A 19,041-nucleotide genomic window follows, 5' to 3' on the forward strand; every position below is an offset into this window, starting at 1 on the left:
ATTACATAAATGCTCCTGGATGGTTCCTTTGGTCTTTTCCATTATGGCAAAGCAGTCGACAAATAACATTTAATATGCTTTTATCATTAAAAACAAAAGATTTAATGATAAAAAACAGTAAATTTCTTCATCTCGGTGAAACTCCCACAGCGCCCCCTGGCGGGCGCCATTTTGGTATGCGTCTCATTCTTGTTCTGTTATGATTAAAATATGTTTTCAACGTTTCTGGATCTGGTTTTTAGCCTTTATTCTGCACAGATGTAAAAAAAAAATATATATATATATATTCAGTTCCTAAATAATTTCTTATGATTTTAGATTTTTGCACTTCAGTGTTTCAATCTTCTAGCAGAACTCATATTAAAGTATTAAACCGGAAACCCGTCCAAAAGATTAGTCAACAAGGAATGACACTCCAGTACTTGGTAACCAATCAGAACATCTGACAGACAAAAACATAAAATTATGTCCAAATTCTGCTATTTTGAAGTCTTGAATGAAGGAAAAACAATACATTTCAGTTCAGGCAGAAAAAAACTTTTCCAAATCATTTTTTCTCCTAAAAGTAAATTTATTCCACAACGTTTTTCCACTAAATATATAGTTATTTATTTTTATCATTACTTCGCAGCGGTTGCGCAATTTGAAAGTGGGTGTGACGCCTTAGCATGATCAAAGGTTTGATTTCCGAGGTGAAGTGAACGCAGCATTTGCCCTTGCTTGTCACTGGAGCCGATGAGAATATTAACGGGAAGTTGGTTAATATTGGGACACAAAACACATTATGTGGTTTAATGCAAAACATCTGAAATCTGTTTCAGGTGTTTTGGGCAACCGAAGCTGAAGTTAGCTTCCGATTGTCGCTTAGACAATTATTGATTATGTATCAATAATTTTATACACATTGAAATTATTGAGCTTGTTTGAATTTATCATTGGATTGGGCGAATCCACCTCATTCGCCCTTTAACCGACACTAAAGCATCTTTACCTTGCTTAAACCTAGGCTGGATTATTCAACACTAGTAGTAGAATATTTAAAACTTAGTTGAAATCAGTTAATGAATGCAATACTTTGGGATTTGGTTTGGTTTCCCAAATCGCAAAGTATTATAGTTTTTAAACTATAACATTATAGTAGGACAAGAACAGATGGAATTGCTTTATAGCAAATTTCTCGAGTCGGAAGCTAGTCAGAAGCCAACTTCAGTTTTGTATGGGGAAAACACTGTAAATTCGGAGCTTTCGCAATGAGCCGTGAACGCCCCCCTGAGCTCTGATTGGCTCTGACTCGGAGCCAAACAGTCCAGCAGCAGAACACGTTTGCAACTAACAGTGAAGAAGAGACGCACAAAGAGTTAGCGTTACGGCTAACACTTTATTTTTGTTACATAGAGCTATGCTGAATTAAAGCTTGTTTTCATGTAATGATTAAACATAACGTGGCTCGTTTAATGTAACACAGAGCGGGCTTTTTAACGGATGAGCTGAATCTGCCTTTTTCTCCTTAGCTTAGCTGGTTAGCTTAGCTGGTGTCAAACCTTTTTACGTCCGTGTTCACTCGGGAACGTCGAGACGCTGAAGCTGCGTAGGCTCTACGACTGACTTGGGTTTTGTTTTCTAAATCAAACAGCGTGTGTTTGTGGGGTAAACGGCTACAACTTTTGCATAGAAAGCGTCACAAGTCACCCTGCGAAACGAGGAAGTCTGAATGAAATCTGCATTGAGCTTCTTCGAATTTTTGCACTTCGCGCGAGATTTGACGCTTCGCCTGATGAGTTAAGTTTGTTTCTATGAAAGTACACCAGAACAGGGTGCTGGAAACTGGATTTTCCGTGGAAATATCAGGCCGACCCGTCCGCACTTTGACTCGTGTTGGTGGAGAATAAATTGGAGCCAAGATGATTCCCGATAAAGCCCCGCAGGAGAACGTCTTCCACTGCTCCGAGGACCTGAAGAAGGAGTCCCACATCCCGAGCTTTGACAAATACAAGGAGCTCTACGTCCGCTCCATAGAGAATCCAGATGGTGAGTATCACTTTAACCTACAGAACAGATGAATGCTAAAAGTGACAAATCTCGTGAGAAGCTGGAAAAGACAACGGGTGTCGCAACCTGCAGGATTGCATCTCCACACCCAGTCGTACATCCGCATTGCTCTGATGCACTGGATCAGTGAAAGCTCGAAGTTTCTGCAGGAATGTCCCAGTTTTCACTCTGAAACATTTCAGTTTCCTCTGAGGCGAGAATGAAACCCACAAACACTGATTTCTCAGGACATTGAGTCCCTATTTCACTACAAACACGGAGTTATGCAGTGATAAATGGAGACTTACTGCAAAATGTATTAAACATGCATATTCACACAGGTAAACAGAAATAATACAAACAATACTGTTATAATATTTATAATAACTATAATATGTTGCGATTCCCTGGCCTTTTGAATGAACTGGTCCAACCTGTCTTATGTTATTAGTACTAATTGGACCTGTCACAATGACACATGTTCATGTTGTCCCATTGTAATAAACAATTATATTGCTTTGAGTCCATTTTGAAGTAATATAATAATAATAGTGGTATTATGTTGGAAGAAAACATTCTCAAAGATTAATAAATGTTAAATTCTATTGAATATTTAGCACTAAAACTGGAGAACATAAAAAAATCAACAAACATAAACACAACAAATAAATGAATTATGAAATCTTTGTAAGCAATATTGTCCTTAAAAAAAACAAAAAACATTGAGTTGAGACCAAAACACTAAACTGTGGATGTTTATTATCCAGTTTTTGATAGGAAGAGAGAAAAGGATTTGTCATTCAGTTACACGGAGGTTTAGGATTTACTTTATAATAAACAATAAAGTGAATGTGATTCTTTTTGGCTGGTTATTATGACTCATGTCTTCCATTAAAACCAAAGGAAATGTCGATGTCTTGTTGAGATAATCTGGTTTCATCATTTTGCAGAACATAATACATCCACTCTTCCTCTTGCAAACCCATTTTAAAGCCTCAGATAAAGTTTGAAATATTGCACGTATGCAGTTATCCCAGCTTTTAGTTGTATTTTTTATTTTTACTTCCTGGTTCAAGGCTCAGTGTGTCTTTATTTCCTCCACAAAAGGCCATTTGATTGCACTAACTCATAAACATAAACGCTCTGTGGTAGTGATATTCACTTTACTCCTGTGCACATTTACAAGGCAGATAACTGCAGGAAGGAATACATGTGAGACATTTTCTAGTGCGTCACTACAGACATGCAGCCTTTTGGGACTTTATCACAAACTTACAGCTTCAGTGAATCATTGATCTCCCCCATTGCTGTTTAAACTACTGAATTAACTCAACTTTAAAAATGAGTTACACGTTCAGAAAACATTCTCAAAGATCAATAAACTTTAAATTCTAATAAACATTTAGCACTGGAACTGGAGGACGTTTTAAATATCCAAAATCAATGAACACATCACTAGAAACAAATAAATGAAGCACCAGACTGAAGACTTTTACCATCCAGTTTTTGGCAGAGAAAAACAATAAACCACACGAAACACTGAGGCTGATTCCTATCATTTATGTATTTGCATTTTCTGAGAAATTAATTATACAGCCAACAGTCATGCTTTGTATTTTTGAAAAACACAAATATTGATATTTTTACCCCAATTCCTGGACGTTGTGCATGAAGAGCAGGAAGTCCGTTTGTCTTGTCCTGTCAGCTTATGGTTCTGAACCAGAATAATGTTTGTTAATGACTGTGATACATTTTTCTGTGTTTCAAATGTGAAATTCTTCAAAAACACAGCGGTGCCTTGCTGTAATTGTCCTTGTTTCTTTGCCGCAGAGTTCTGGGGCGCCATTGCTAAAGATTTCTTCTGGAAGACCAAACACGCCGGTCGGTTCCTGGACTACAACTTCGACGTGACCAAAGGAGAAATCTTCATCAAGTGCATGGAAGGAGCCACCACCAACATCTGCTACAACCTGCTGGACCGCAACGTCCACGAGAGGAAGCTCGGCGACAAGATCGCCTTCTTCTGGTTAGTGGAGCGCAGCGCCAACCGATACGGCCGAAAATCGCATCACGATATGAGAGTTTAACATCTGATATCAATAATTATTGATCACAAACTGGTGGATTGGCCTTTACTGTTTCATGAGGCGAAACTTTAAACTGGAAGTTACTCAGCAGGTTGTTGCTAGGCAACCAAAGAATGAGTGGGTTAATGCCACGCTCTTTGCTGATTGGCTGATTCCCCAGAATGTTCAGGGAACGTTGAATTTTCTGTCAGATGGATTATCTATTGATATTGATCTGCTGATATCTATATTATCATTGATTTATTGTCCATCTGTTGTATGGAATCCAAATAGAGCTGGAAGAAAATGGAAATGAACTGATGTTTCAGTTTTTGCTGAAGGGAGAAGGTTAATGCTCCCTAATTATTAATTATTATGAATTAAATAACACAAAATCAAGCATCAAGACCATATCAGATAAGCTGTTGATGCTTTTGTTATTAGACAACAAGTTTGGTTTGTTTGTCAGCCATATCGGAGTAAAACTTCCTCAAGACTGATATTCATAGTCATTATGATTATTATGACCCATTATTGGTCTTTAATTCTGCAAAAAACAATAACAGAAACAGGTCAGATGTTTATTTTTCTTTACTGTCTCTTACTCCAGGGAAGGCAATGAACCCGGAGACGACTTGACCGTCACCTACAGAGAGCTGCTGCAGAAGGTCTGCCGGTTCGCTAATGTCCTAAAATCCCAGGGTAAGTCCCATCTACCTGCTTTAAACATCTGATCAGCCACTGAGCCTCTCAGGGAGTTTTCACACTTTTATTGGGGACCAAAATTGCAACATTTGTTAAATTTGTGTCAAACAAACAAAAACCCTTTGGAACCTGTTTCCCTCCTGGCCTGTGGGGGCGCTGCACCAAGAGAAACAGAAGGAAAGACTTCTGAAGAAGACACTGAGCATAACTTCCTTCTTTACCAAATGTGAACGAAAATGTAGAGGCATCAGATTTTAATGGTTGGAGGATTTTTCTTCAATAAAACACCAGGCAGTTCTCCTGCTAAAGCTAAGCTAACATATTTGGATTTACCAGAATGCCCTGCACAGTAGTTCACTTCCTGCTTTTATCGTCGGTCTGCTCGGCATCCACATATACTATATGATCATCTTTCCAGCTCCAGTGTACTGGCATAGTAATGGAAGTTCACTTTCTCAAAGATTAGTAAACTTCAATATCTGACAAACAAAACACGAGACGAGGAAGACGTCTTATATGTCCAACATAAACAAAGAAACAACTATTAAAATTGCTACTAAAGTCTCTGAAAAAGTGTCAAGTTGAGACTTTTTAACCATGTGTGACATCAGCCAAACTGGGAAAATGCAGCTGCTTGGCCACCATTCAGCCCAAAGAGGGCAGCAACGAGACGCTTGTAAGCCAAATATTGCAGTATTAAGCAAATTTACACAGTTGGTCTGCAAAAAATATCCTTAATCTGAGCAGTAGGACACGTGTAGAAATGGAATTAAATTATCCCGAGACCTCAGCCTTGAGGAACCCCAACTGCTTTACAGTCACTGAATCACAGAAATGTATCATAAGAATTGTATTTCCTGACCTCCATTATTGAACACAAAATCAGCTTCTTACCAGTAAACTAGTATTAAATTCATTTAATCTCTGAACTTGTTACATTCTGTAAAGTCCCAGGGGATTTTGACAGGAACCAACTTCTATGGTTTTCTGGCTCTTAACGGCTGTCGCTCATGCAATGGAGTTGCTACACCATCTGCAGAGAACATGATGATGAAATGTACTGAATCCTCACAGATTATGAAAGCACCTGGTTTCACCACAGTAACAGTTTTTTTTAGCTGCTGTAGGCAATAAACTGTTGCTGTTGAGAGAAGTTTCCTCTGACTTTCTGCTTCGAATCACCAAAACCCTGTTTTCAAGGTTTCTAAGAGGCAGAGGCTGGGCTGCCTAATAAAAAGCTGAATTTTATTCTGTCCCATCGTTTTTCTTCCATCCAACATGTTTTAAATGAGTTTTGATAGAATAATGAATAATAGCCTGTTTGGTGTCTGTTATTTTAGTCCTCGATTATTAAAATATTCAATCATTCAGACGATTAATCGGTTCTACTGATGATTAATGGGATGAATCACACATGGCTGCAGCTCGCTGTTATTCCTCAGGCAGTTGATCAATTATTTAGATGATTGATAAATTAATCTGATAAAAATGCCACACTCTGCAGGTTTTCATTTAACTGCCGAAGTTTTTTATACAAAATTACAAATACATAAAAAAAAGTAAATAAACAAAAATTCCTTTTTACATAAAAAAACATTTTATTGCCTAAAATGCAATAACGTAGCAAAGAGTATTAAGTATTTAAATCAGCTCTTTCTTTTTCAATACAGTCTGTTGATCGTTTCTCCAATTGACCAATTAATGATTGGATAGGAAAAATACTTAATATGAGAATTGTGCAGAATTTGATTCTGGGTAAAACAGATTTACAGACAAAAAAGTTTTTTTGCAGTTAATAAAAATGTAAATATTTTTGGACTATTTTGGTGTAATTACTGCCACATAAGTGTTGTTTTCTCAGCAAATGGGCTTTTTTTGAGTCTCACTAGACGATCGATTAATCACAATTAATCGTTTGAACCTTTGCGTTCTTGTGTGCAGGAGTGAAGAAGGGCGACCGCGTCTCCATCTACATGCCCATGGTGGTCGAGCTGGTGGTGGCCATGTTGGCGTGCGCCCGCATCGGAGCCGTCCACTCCATCGTCGTGAGTTTACGAAACCTTCCTGCGAACTTCGGCTTTGTCTGATCGTAGATCGTGTGCGTAAACCCACCGCTGCTCCCAGTTTGCAGGTTTCTCCGCCGAGTCTTTGTGCGAGCGCATCATCGACTCTCAGTGCTTGCTGCTCATCACTGCAGGTCAGTTTGAACCAGAAGAATCCAGTTGATGCCAGAACCAGAACCGGCTGATCCTGAGTCTGTAATCAAAGCCTAATCCCCCAGATTAGTCTTTGATTAATCCAGCAGCTGAAGCTCATTTCTTCTTATGTTTTCACTCATAAAAAATGTTGTGTTTTTTTCTCCAGTTAACAAGTTTTATAAAAGAAATAAAGAAGTTACTGACCTCAGGACACAGAAATTTGGATTCAGCTACTTTTTCTGGGAGAATAAACTAATAACGACTCTTTGCTGACCTATAATTGGTATCGGCTAAAATCTGAGTCCATTCATGCTTTTTAAAGATAGTAAAACTGCAATCATAGTTGTAACTAAATACATTTACTCAGTTACATTTATTTGAATAAATAATAAATTATTCAAGTAAGACTTCTTTCCTGTATTTTGACTTGAATGAAATTTCTGGATGCTATAATTATTTCTTTTGCCTGATTTTATTGTGTAATTATGCTATTTATATGAATTGTTTTCATTTTGGTCTTTAAAATACGAACATTTCCACTTAACTTTATATTTTAGGCATGATGTAATTTTGAAGGTTAAATTATTGATAATTTGATCAGCGACTGGAGGAGATATTTTACCAAATGTTGTTTTAGTCTTGAGTAAAGATAATAAGCTAGTGCTACTCTTGACTGTAATCTTCAGGGCTTAGGGTCGGGGTTCCTCTGCTCTCCTCTGCATGTGAAATGTTTGTCTTTCTGTAAAAAGTCTCAGCTGGAGTTAAAAGTTTTGTGTTTTTGGTTTGAACGGCGCCTAAACCTTCTGTGTTTCCATGTCAGACGGTTTCTACCGAGGAGATAAGCTGATCAACCTGAAGCTCTTAGCAGATGAAGCTCTGCAGAAATGTAGAGACAAGTAAGCTGTACACCCCCTTACTCTCACACACACACACACACACACACACACACACGCACACACACACACACACCCGTCTCTGAGGTGGATTAAGCTGCAGCTCTGCTGAACTATTAAAATGTCTTTAGCTTTTTTTATTATTCTGACAATTAAATGATCAATCTGCTCATTTTTCATTTAATACAATTTTAGAAATACAAATACTGAATAAATATATAATTAAAACCTTTTTTTAGAATAGGAATTATTCCCTGTAATGCATTTCTTTAGAGAACGACAGATTTTTTGTAGCAAAGGTTACATCTGCAGCTAAAAATGAAAACCTGAATAAACACTTAAATAAAACCTTTTTATTTGACTTGACATCATTAAAGTGTGGAGCTCATCTGGTGATATAAAACAATAAAACCAACTGACAAAGAGTACAGAGGAACTTTCTAAGCTCAGAATGACAGTAAAAGTGACATATTAACAATGATATGTTGGTACTTCTGCACATTTTGATTTGATCTGTTCAGCAGCAGGAACAAATTAACCAGGATCACGAGATCCCAGACAAAACCAAACCCGATCCATCCGTGTCTCTTCTCTAAGTGGAACTAAACCCGGCAGTTTGCTCACGTTGTTGATGTGAGACGCGCGTCGTAAATCAGGACGTAACAAACAGTGGCTGAAAATTATAATTATGGATTTATGAAAGAGTCACTAACTGCGTTTCCGTTACAAATGTGTTCAAAACTTTGTCCGAAAAAACACAATTTCCACTAAATAAGAAACAAAATTAGAATCTCACACAATAAGTTTGTTCACAACATGAATCATTAAGAAACATTCATCACCTTCATTCTCGTCGTTTTCAGTTGTAGTTTTGCAAAATATACAAATTTCAATACAGCTGAGATTAAAGACAGACATTTTCTAGAAAAATCTTAAAGATTTAATAAAAGTTGAAAAAAAATTCTCAAAAATTCTAAAATTAATCTTTAATTTTTTTTCTGCCAAATTATGGAGCTCAGAAATTTGGTTTTTCTAGAACTTTTCCACAATTAATTTAAAAAAATTTTTAGCCTTTGAAGCTCAGAAGTTGCCTCATCTTTTCTATAAATTTTCTGAGATTTTCAACTTTGAAGCTGAGAAATTAATTTTTCTTTATTTAATTTTCTGAGATTTTTTTACTTGCAAATTTGTTAATTTTGGAGTTTGTGTGTATGTGTGTGTTTTCTTTTCAAAATTTCTAATATTAAGCTAAAATGTCAGATTTTTTTTCTCACAAATTATCAACCTTTGAAACTGAAACATTTTCTTATTTTTTTTCTAAGAAATTCCTCAAATTAATCTGGACATTTTAGATTTTTCTTTTGTGCAATTTTTTGACATTTGGAGCTTCTTTTTTCTTTTTTGAAAGATTCTTGTATCTATTTTTATATCTACGTATTATGACCCCAACACATTATACTTCTTTGTGTTGTTCTAACATAAAGTATTTATGTTTTGAGTTTATGCCATGAAAAAAGTCTAATTTTGCAGCTTTTTGATGCTGCAAGGCGCTGCGTGCTCACAGTGAGAGGATGAAGTGAACATTTGGTTTTTGGGTTTTTGCAGAGGATTTCCACTGAAGCAGTGCATAGTGCTGAAGCACTTATCGAAGGAGCCGGAGGCGGCCGGAAGACAGTCTCCTCCCGCCAAGCGAACGTGTCCAGATCTGGAGGTGAGGAAACGACGGATGAAGCCGGGCTGCAGCAGAAAATGCTAACTTTATGGTCTTTTTTCGTTCTGCATTCGTCCTAAAAGCTTCTCAGCCTTCATCTGTCTTGATTTGATTTGGTGTCCCTGGTTTTGATTATTTTTTTGTTGGAGGGTTTCCTTCCCCCATTAACCTCTCGTTCCTCCTGTTTTGCCTTTCCCTCCCTCACTCCCATCCAGCAGGAGAAAAGGAAAATAAAGAAAACACATCATGCTCCAAAGGTATTTCCATCTCCACAACTAAAATCCTCCATGTCATCTTTTGGGGTTTTGTTTGCGTTGTCGGATGAAAAATCTGATGTTTGTTCTGCTGCTGCTTGGAAATGCTAACCTAAAAAATGAGCGTATGCTAAAAAAATGACCTGTGAACTCAAGCTGTTTACGGTTAGCATTGGGATCAAAATATTTTCTTAAATATGTCAACATGATGCGTTACAAAGACTGAAAGATTCTTTATTGCCACTTTAAAGATTAATTTATTATCTTCCAACTTGTTTTGATTTTGTGTTAGCTCCTGCTAACGATGTTAGCTCCTGCTAACGATGTTAGCTCCTGCTAGCATAATAAACAGACGCTCACAAGCTGATCATGTTTGTTATTCAATTCATGTTTAATTAAATTAAAAAGTACTTTATTGATAGCAAAAGTAGGTTAAATAGTTTAATTTAGTTTACAGCTAACGCCACATGAAAACTTTGAAGCAACTTGCGACCGTTAGCCTTGACATATTGTTCTAGGCTCTAGTCACTATAGTATGATATATTTCACATGTGAAATGCACCATAAAGCTAAAACTGGACAATAAACCAGAGACTGCATCAGAGTACAAGGGTTTCAAATCAGTTTGTTTTTTAATATGTGAAATGCAACCAAACTTGTGGATCAGCCTTTCCTGTTTTATCCACAGTTTTCACTGCAAGCCGCTGCTTTTCACTTTTAAACCGTTATGAGTCAAAACCTCAGAACAGAAAAGCTTTTCTTATTCCAGTTATTAAGTTTGGCCCACTAAGGGGAATGAAAAGAGTCCACAGAGCCAATAATGTCATCTTTCATTGACATTTGACCTTTAAAGTAATTTCACTAAAGCATGTAACCCAGTCTGGGAGGAAGACTGCACCATTAGCAGATTGAAGAAATCCCAGTAACGGCTGAGGACTGAAGGTCGCTGCAGAGGTCGTCCTCATGAGACGGACGTTTCAGAGATTTACTCCTGAAAGGAGCAGCGTTTCTGTCCTCCTGATTGATTTGTGGCTTTGCTACAAACTCACCAATCAATGAGATGAAGCCATAAACTCTGCAGGCTCCTAACTGGCCCACTTAAAGTAATGAGAAATGCAGCCTAAATCACTGCTGTGTCATGCTTGTTTTAATGTCATTTTGCCTCATTTCTGATTAATTTTCTTAAATTTTGTTTCCGTGGCTAAGCTCTGGTGTCCACTGACATTAACTAATGAGGTATTTATAATTTCAGTCACTGATTTCCACTTATTGGATGCAGATATTTGCTGCTAATTTGTAAGTTTGACTTGTTTTCTTACCGCTCTGGGTTGTTTCTTCTCATGTTTTCTGTTTTGCTTTCTGCTCCAGGTGCCCTGGAACCCGGACGTCGACTTGTGTTGGCACTCTCTGATGAGTGGCGCTGCAGACGAGTGCGAACCCGAGTGGTGCGAGTCTGAAGACCCGCTCTTCATTCTCTACACCAGCGGCTCCACCGGCAAACCCAAAGTAAGGGACACAAAACAATCCCTCCTTTTTTATTTTAGATTTTTAGAATCAAAATCAATACTCTAGATTTGACATTTATGACTGAGTAAACAACAATGAGTTGGGATTCATTTTCATTGAATCTCTTCTTGCGTCCTACAGCTCAGAGTTACTGATGTTGCTGCCAATATGATGTGCATCTCTACACTGCAAAAACACAAAATCTTACCTAGGATCTTTATCTACTTTCTTGCACAAATATTTTATTACACTTTAAATGAGACAAAAGCAACTTTTCGGAAAGATTGACTTCTTTTAAGTAGATTATTGAATATTGATTTTTTTTTTTAAAGTGCTCGTTCCAGACGGAGATTGCTTCACGTAAAGCTGCAGTATGTAACAGATCATCAGTGAAAGGATCAATCTCCTTCTTTGCCTCCCTGAACTGCTGAAGAAATTCATCTAAAGCAACCAATCAGAACCAGGAGGCGAGGCTTAGCGCTGTCAATCACCGAAATGTATGAGCAGGAAAACGACTTACTGTTTCAGAAAAACTGTTTATCCACAGTCATTGGTGGCTATGCTAACTAGCATTAGCATTCATAACAGCCTTTGTTAGCTGCAGCTTAGTAGAGAGCAAGGAGAGATGGAAACAGGTGATTGACAGCACTAAGACCCGCCTCCTGGCTCTGATTGGCTGTTTCTAGTTAGGGGAGAAGGCAGATGTGATCATTTTTCCAGTTTATTTATCTCCTATGGTACCATTATGACATGGTAACAATTTCAACAAATATGTAAAAAAAAAAAAAAGGTAAATGTAAAAAAATCTGCCAGTGGAACTAGTTTTACTGTTCACTAGACACAAATACTTGGTTGGATTTAGTGTGTGTGTGTGTTTTGCAGTGTAACGCAGCTTCCTGCTGCAGTTTGCTGATAGTTTCCTCTCTGCAGGGCGTTCTTCACACGGTCAGCGGATACCTGCTCTACGCCGCCACCACCTTCAAACTGGTGTTCGACCATCAGCCCGACGACGTCTACTGGTGCACGGCGGACATCGGCTGGATCACCGGTCACTCCTACATCACGTACGGGCCTCTGGCCAACGGCGCCACCAGCGTGTTGGTGAGGAACCGTTAATTGATCTCACTTTGTCCTCCCTGTAGTTTGTAGAAACAGTAGAAACGTCTTCGGTTTCCTGTCATGGCAGCTGGACTTATTTCTAATCACTTTGATAAGGAAGTCGCTCCAACGTTAATGACTTCTACCTCATTATTGGCATTCCTGCTAACGCCACGGATTTCATTCTGAGAACAAAGAGTTTAATACATTATCTAACTTTTTATTTAGATTTGACTTCATTTTTTCAACATAATTAAGTTTTGATCAGTTTTAGCCATGTGCTTACTACAGCAGAGTATCTTTTTGAAATTACAAAAGTAAAGTCATTAATAGCATTAGAATAAAGTTGCAATGTTACCAGAATGAAGTCATAAAATTACGTTTATAAAAGTTGATTTAATGAAAGTGAAGTTTTGAGAAGTTATCAATATCTGATGTGAACAGCTCAATAAGTTTTGATCAAGATGACACAGTTTGTAAAACTTTACAAGATGATCAACATTCCTCATTTTTCAAAATAAAGTTGCTACTTTATTACAACTTTATTTTTCTAATATTGGGAGTTTATTCTCATATTATTACGATGTTATCCTCGTAATATTACAACGTAAATCTACATTTTTCTCACAATATTATCAGTAAATTCTCATAACATTCTGGCTTTTTCTCATATTATTGACTTTACTCCCAATATCATACATTTCTCTTAATGTTTTTTCTCAACTCTGTTTAGTTTGTGATATGAACACTTATTTTTATTTTGGAGAAATGGTTTTCCTCTTCCTGTGTTTGTTGTTCTGCCGTTGCCATGGTGACGTGACCTCCGCCCTCTGCTCCCAGTTCGAGGGTTTGCCTACGTACCCCGACGTCGGCCGCATGTGGCAGGTTGTGGACAAATACCAGGTGACCAAGTTCTACACGGCGCCGACCGCCATCAGGCTGCTGATGAAGTACGGCAGCGAGCTGGTGCAGAAGTGAGCGACCCGTTTCCGATCCGTTTCCCACCCGTTTCCCACCCGTTTCCCACCCGTTTCCGATCCGTTTCCCACCCGTTTCCCACCCGAGACACGGCCGCGTCCTGAATGGACTTTCTCTGCTTTTTTAAAGGTACAAACGCAAATCGCTGAAGGTTCTGGGAACGGTGGGCGAGCCCATCAACCCGGAGGCCTGGCAGTGGTACCACGGCGTGGTGGGAGACAAACGATGTCCGATCGTCGACACCTTCTGGCAGACTGAAACCGTCAGTACCGACCCGACCCGGCGGGCTGCGTCGCCATGATGACCCGGTGCAACTGCTCTCTGTGTCTTTGGCTTTCAGGGCGGACACGTGCTGACTCCTCTGCCGGCGGCGACGCCCATGAAACCCGGATCCGCTGTGAGTAAACGACCCGGTTCAGAAAAACATCCACAGGATGCTGGTCCAGCTGCGACACAGTCCGGTTTCCCAGTTTGCACTGGTGTGAAAAGTATTCACTCCTCTCCTGTTTTACTGGTTTTTATGTTTATCGTGTTTTAGTGTTTCAGAACAATTTAAATGCCAAAAACAACAACTACTGAGCTTTAAATGTTTTTCATTAAGGGAGGGGAAAAAGTTATTTAAGACCTAAAAACCTAAAGATCTAAACACCAGGCCTGTTATGATAATGTCATTTTGAGTCAATTTTCAAGCAATATAATGTTCACACATTCAAATAAACTTTAAATTCAAATGAACATTTAACTGGAGAACATTTTAAATATCCAAAATAAACAAACAAAACAAAAACAACAAATAAAAATAAATTATAGTCTCTGTAAACAAAATTATCCTTAAAAAATAAAGCTTTAGTTGAGACTAAAGTACCAGATTGAGAAGTTTTATCATCCAGAAAATTAATAAAACATCCAAAGGGAACTTTTACAATGTTTTAATCTGTCGTGTGATTTATTGCGACAGGCCTATTAATAACTGTTGCTTCTAATAACTTAGCGATATTAGTGATAACTTCCAGCTGTGGAGGAAACTTGGCCCACTCTTGTTCTAATTCAGCCTTTTTAATGTCATTGATTTCTTGATGTCCTTTCAGAACCTTTGTATATAAAAAATAAAATATTTTGTTGAAACATTGAATGTGATCAGAATATATGTAATAAATCAAAATTAACTCATTAAATTCATGGCTTTACTCATAAAAGCTGAGAAAATAAAATGTACTTTTTTTGTGTGTAAAAGCATTTGTTGCTCTTAATTCACCAGTTTAATTCATGTTTACAAAATGTTTGGTGGAACGTTTGATGTGTGGGTGTTTTTGATAAAATGTCTAAATATGTGACTTTCTGTCCTCAGACGTTCCCGTTCTTCGGCGTGGTGCCGGCCATCTTGAACGAGTCTGGTGAAGAGCTGGAAGGGCCGAGTGAAGGATACCTGGTCAGGATAGAATATGTTGTTGTCTTGCCGTATGTTTCCTCTGGCTCCTTGCGTTGAGCGCGCTCCGCTTCTCCGCAGGTGTTCAAGCAGCCGTGGCCGGGTGCGATGCGGAGCATTTACGGGAACCACGAGAGATTCGAAGCCACATACTTCAAGAAGTTTCCGGGATATTACGTCACGGGGGACGGTGAGGCACGGTCATTTATATCAGCATCAGCCGTTCAGGAGTCGCCCTGGTCTGTTCTCATCACCTGTTTCTACCGTAAGGTTGCCGAAGAGACAAGGACGGATACTACTGGATAACAGGGAGGATAGACGACATGTTGAATGTGTCAGGTAAGCATCGCTAGCTGAACAAACTCCTTCTCATCAGAGCCGTTGCAATGAGTTGAAAGACCCTCTTGAAATATGTGGAATTTAAGTGTGAATAATTAGCTTCTGGTGCTAATGCTAACATAACTAGCATTAGCAACAATAATTGTTATTGTGTTAGCAGAATAGCTAATGTTATTATATATTACGCTAGGAAAATTAGTGATTTAATGCTTTTGTTAACTAACATTAGCATGAGCAATGTTGCACACCCAACTAGTTATGTTAGCATGACTATCATTAGCATGAATAATTGGATAACTAGCTAATGCTTGAATCCTAATGCTATGAAAAATAGTATGCTAATGCTAGGACAACTTGCATGATTAGCATTACCTATGCTAATGCTATTATAACTAGGACTAGCTACTTAAGGCTAATGCCATTTTTTCTCTTCCTGCTAACTTAATACAGTTTGCCACATAAATATTTAATTCTTTGAGTACGGGATCAGGACCAAGGTTAATGTTAATGCTAACTAGTCTTAGCATCGGTAATGCTAATGCTAACTTACTAGCATTAGTTAAACTAGCTATTGCTATTTGGGCACACAAACCTTCAAATATAATGTTTCTTTTTTTAAATTCAGCATATAATGTTAATTTTAACTTGATAATCGTAGCTTATCGATTAATCGTTGGTCACACAAAATAAACGTAAACTTAATGAAGGAGCTGTATCTGTTTTATCCATGGTGTGACTGTGTATTTCCTGCTGCTCTCCCTCCAGGCCACCTGCTGAGCACGGCGGAGGTGGAGTCAGCCTTGGTGGAGCACAAATCGGTCGCCGAAGCCGCCGTGGTGAGCCGCCCGCACGCTGTGAAGGGAGAAAGCCTCTACTGCTTCGTCACGCTGAACGACGGCGTGGCGTACAGCCAGGCGCTGGAGGCCGAGCTCAGGAAGCAAGGTGGGTCCCAACCGGGCCGAACCAGACAGGACCGGGGCAGAACTGGGGCAGAGCCAGTCTGATCTGTTTCTGTTGTACCTGCAGTGAGGGAGAAGATCGGCGCCATTGCCACTCCAGACTACATCCAGAACGCGCCCGGACTTCCCAAAACCCGATCCGGTAAACACTTCCCGCACAAAAAACATAAAAATATTTCTGTTTATTTTTCATTGGAAATATGTTGAAATAAAACAAAACTAACTTACAACTCTCTTTTCAGCCAGATATAGGAGCTTCGTTTAAGTTAATGATTCAGTTGGCAGATAAATTTACTGAGAACAATAAATTTTTCCCACATTTCGGGTGAAATAATTAATATCAAACAATTATTTAGTTGGTAAGACTTTGTGTTTTTTGCAGTGTGATCTGCTTGTAAACGAACTTCATTGTGTTTGCAGGAAAGATCATGCGGCGGGTGCTTCGTAAAATTGCCTGCAATGAAAAGGATCTGGGCGACGTTTCCACGCTGGCCGACTCCTCCGTCGTTGACGAGCTTTTCAGGAACCGATGCGTCACCACGGCGTGACGACGCCCCCCGGAGACTCGCCACAGGAAGCGCAGAAGACGAGCCGGCGCTGCTGGAAAATATTTCCTCCTTCCGCTGCGGCGGCGGCAAAACGCTGCAGCGGCGGCGTTGCAGCCAGTAACGCAGCAACAACCCAAAGGTAGCAGCTCAGGGCGTTCAGAACCACCGGGCGGCTTCTTCTTTATTCCTGGTTTCTGCTAGAAGACAGTCGAGTTTCTCTAACGGTCCAGTCAAATCCAAGCCATAACACTGAATAACGTTTTTAGCAAGCTTTATCTGTCATTTAAAAGAAAAATGTCTGTAACCATTTTTTCTCCTGTCTGTTTTTATTTGAACTGAATTTAATCATATTTTGTTGGCTGTTTCTGTGTGAACATGTTTCTACATCCGTTGGCTGGCAGAAAGTGCACTGCAAAAACAGAAAAAGCAGTTTTGAAAATATCTTGGTATACTTGAAAAAGAAAAAACTAACTTACAAGTAACTTTTCAGCAAGAAACAGGAGCTATTAAACCAAATAATTCCTTAATATCGCTAAAAAAGAACGAGTTTAACTGGCAGGTTATTTCATTTATAACATGGAAAAATGTTTTGTTTTAAGGAAAATAAAATCTTCCAGTTAAACTCATTTTTCTCACCAATATTAAGGAATTATTTACTTAAAACAAACTCATCTAAAGTTAACTTGTAAGTAGGTTTTGTCTTACTTCAAGTGTACTAACATATTTACAATAAAAACTAACCAGAATTACTGGGTAGAATTGTGTTTTTGAAGTGTAGAGAAGACATTTAACTTAAAATAACAACAAACTCATCTTGAAACATAAAAAATAAATCTTTGAAAGTTTAACCGTTCACTCTGAAATCAGACATAACAAATTAAATCTTTGTTGGGTAAGGAAAGCTGGTTTAGTCGGTAGCTGTAGTTGTAAATATTCATGATTTAAACTCAGATTAACAGAATTGTTTATTTCCATAAAATATCCACTCATGTTTTATTTCATCTGTTGGTTTTGCTGTTTAAAAGCAGCTGGAGAAATTAAACTACACACATTGTACATGCACGTCGTGGATTTTTATTTTTTAATGTTGGTTTGTTTTCGTGTGCAGCCAGGTATGATGTTTGCTGCAAAACGCAGCAAACATCAGGCGAAACCGGAACGGCTGCTGATCTTTACAAACTTATTGACTCGCGTCCAACTAAAGACACACAAAGACAAACCTTAGATAAACGACAAAGTGCCTTTTTTTCCACACTGTTTCAGATGATCCAATAAACGTGGCTGCGGAAAGCATGCGATATTATATCAAGTCATATTTCAGTTTTTCCTTTTTAATAAATTTACGAGAATTTCTACAATTTTGCGTTTTTATTCTGTCAAGATAAGACAGTCGGTGTACATCAGAGAAATAATATGAACTGTTTTGATTTTAGAAATTGGCTGCAATGAAACAAAGAGAGAAAGATTTAAATTGTTCTGAATGCTTTCTGCACTCACTGAAATACACCTGAATATTTAAAAATGCAGTTTTAAAATCATGGTTTCATTTATAAACTACAGTACAAAACACCTCCTGTGTTAAGCCATGAATTTAGTTTTAATTAAATAGATGAATAAATCATGATTTGGGTTCAATTAAATTACAGAACCTTATTAGATTAATAAAACTCATGTTTCAGTAAATTTAAGTGCTCTTGAGTCAAACTGAATAGATATGGAGCGTTTATTAATGCACAATTTATTTACATTACAACAGAATTTAAACTTTTACATTTTCTAGTGACTCAAACATTTTAACTGAACTTTGCTTTATGGTTTCCAAACTTTTTACAACATGGACCAGAATCCCAAAGTTTACAGTCCTTGGGCTCCATATTGTTTTCCTTAGGAATAAATGAAACATCTTCCAGGGGCGCATCTATGTTTTATTCTCACAGGGGCACAAACCTTCATCCTGTGACTTTGCATTTTTGAGAATTAAACCAATTTTGATGCAAATAAAAACCCAACTCATCCTAGTCCTAGAACCTTTTATTGAAAAAAACTGCTGTTTCCATTAATTTATTAAATTTATTTTCAAAATGTCAAATTGTGCAATTATTAATGCAAATGTAATTTTTAGTAACTTCGTACTTTTTGTGAAAACCAAACATTTTAAAACCATTTAGAGGTTTTCTGTGCCTTCCTGGATGATTTCCACTTCCATCCATCTGATGTACGGCAAGCCCTTTCTGATCTTATGCACCCTGCGTGTGTGTCAGGCGATGACAGAAGGCTTTTGACTGTGAGAATGGTACATAAAACGACGCCAAGATAAACACAGACTCAAATT

At 38.2% G+C, this 19,041-nt stretch overlaps 1 protein-coding gene across 2 annotated transcripts; it reads left to right on the forward strand.

Annotated features, from left to right (window-relative positions):
- Window positions 1-1,319: 1,319 nt before the first annotated feature.
- Window positions 1,320-18,012, forward strand: LOC129377183 (acetyl-coenzyme A synthetase, cytoplasmic-like). Of its 2 annotated transcripts, XM_055056963.1 has the most exons (19): window positions 1,320-2,028; window positions 3,859-4,054; window positions 4,705-4,796; window positions 6,741-6,844; window positions 6,924-6,996; window positions 7,818-7,893; window positions 9,496-9,601; window positions 9,817-9,858; window positions 11,224-11,361; window positions 12,292-12,462; window positions 13,300-13,433; window positions 13,567-13,699; window positions 13,778-13,834; window positions 14,786-14,866; window positions 14,945-15,053; window positions 15,134-15,202; window positions 15,968-16,144; window positions 16,229-16,303; window positions 16,582-18,012. In XM_055056963.1, exons 1-19 carry the CDS (start codon window positions 1,902-1,904, stop codon window positions 16,707-16,709), a joined length of 2,088 nt encoding a protein of 695 aa, XP_054912938.1. In that variant the 5' UTR covers window positions 1,320-1,901; the 3' UTR covers window positions 16,710-18,012. The 2 variants fall into 2 exon arrangements, with proteins under 2 accessions (XP_054912938.1, XP_054912940.1); XM_055056965.1 differs by lacking the exon at window positions 9,817-9,858.
- Window positions 18,013-19,041: the final 1,029 nt, after the last annotated feature.

The sequence above is a fragment of the Poeciliopsis prolifica genome, unplaced genomic scaffold (assembly GCF_027474105.1).
Source record: "Poeciliopsis prolifica strain line A6 unplaced genomic scaffold, Auburn_PproV2 SCAFFOLD046, whole genome shotgun sequence".
Taxonomy (NCBI): domain Eukaryota; kingdom Metazoa; phylum Chordata; class Actinopteri; order Cyprinodontiformes; family Poeciliidae; genus Poeciliopsis; species Poeciliopsis prolifica.

Bases quoted from the DNA above. Each gene is read 5' to 3' on its own strand.
- LOC129377183 (XM_055056963.1), top strand. From the start codon at position 1,902: ATGATTCCCGATAAAGCCCCGCAGGAGAACGTCTTCCACTGCTCCGAG. The intron at 12,463-13,299 runs GTGAGGAACCGT...CTCTGCTCCCAG, and splicing joins ACGGCGCCACCAGCGTGTTG to TTCGAGGGTTTGCCTACGTA. The intron at 13,700-13,777 runs GTCAGTACCGAC...TTTGGCTTTCAG, and splicing joins CCTTCTGGCAGACTGAAACC to GGCGGACACGTGCTGACTCC.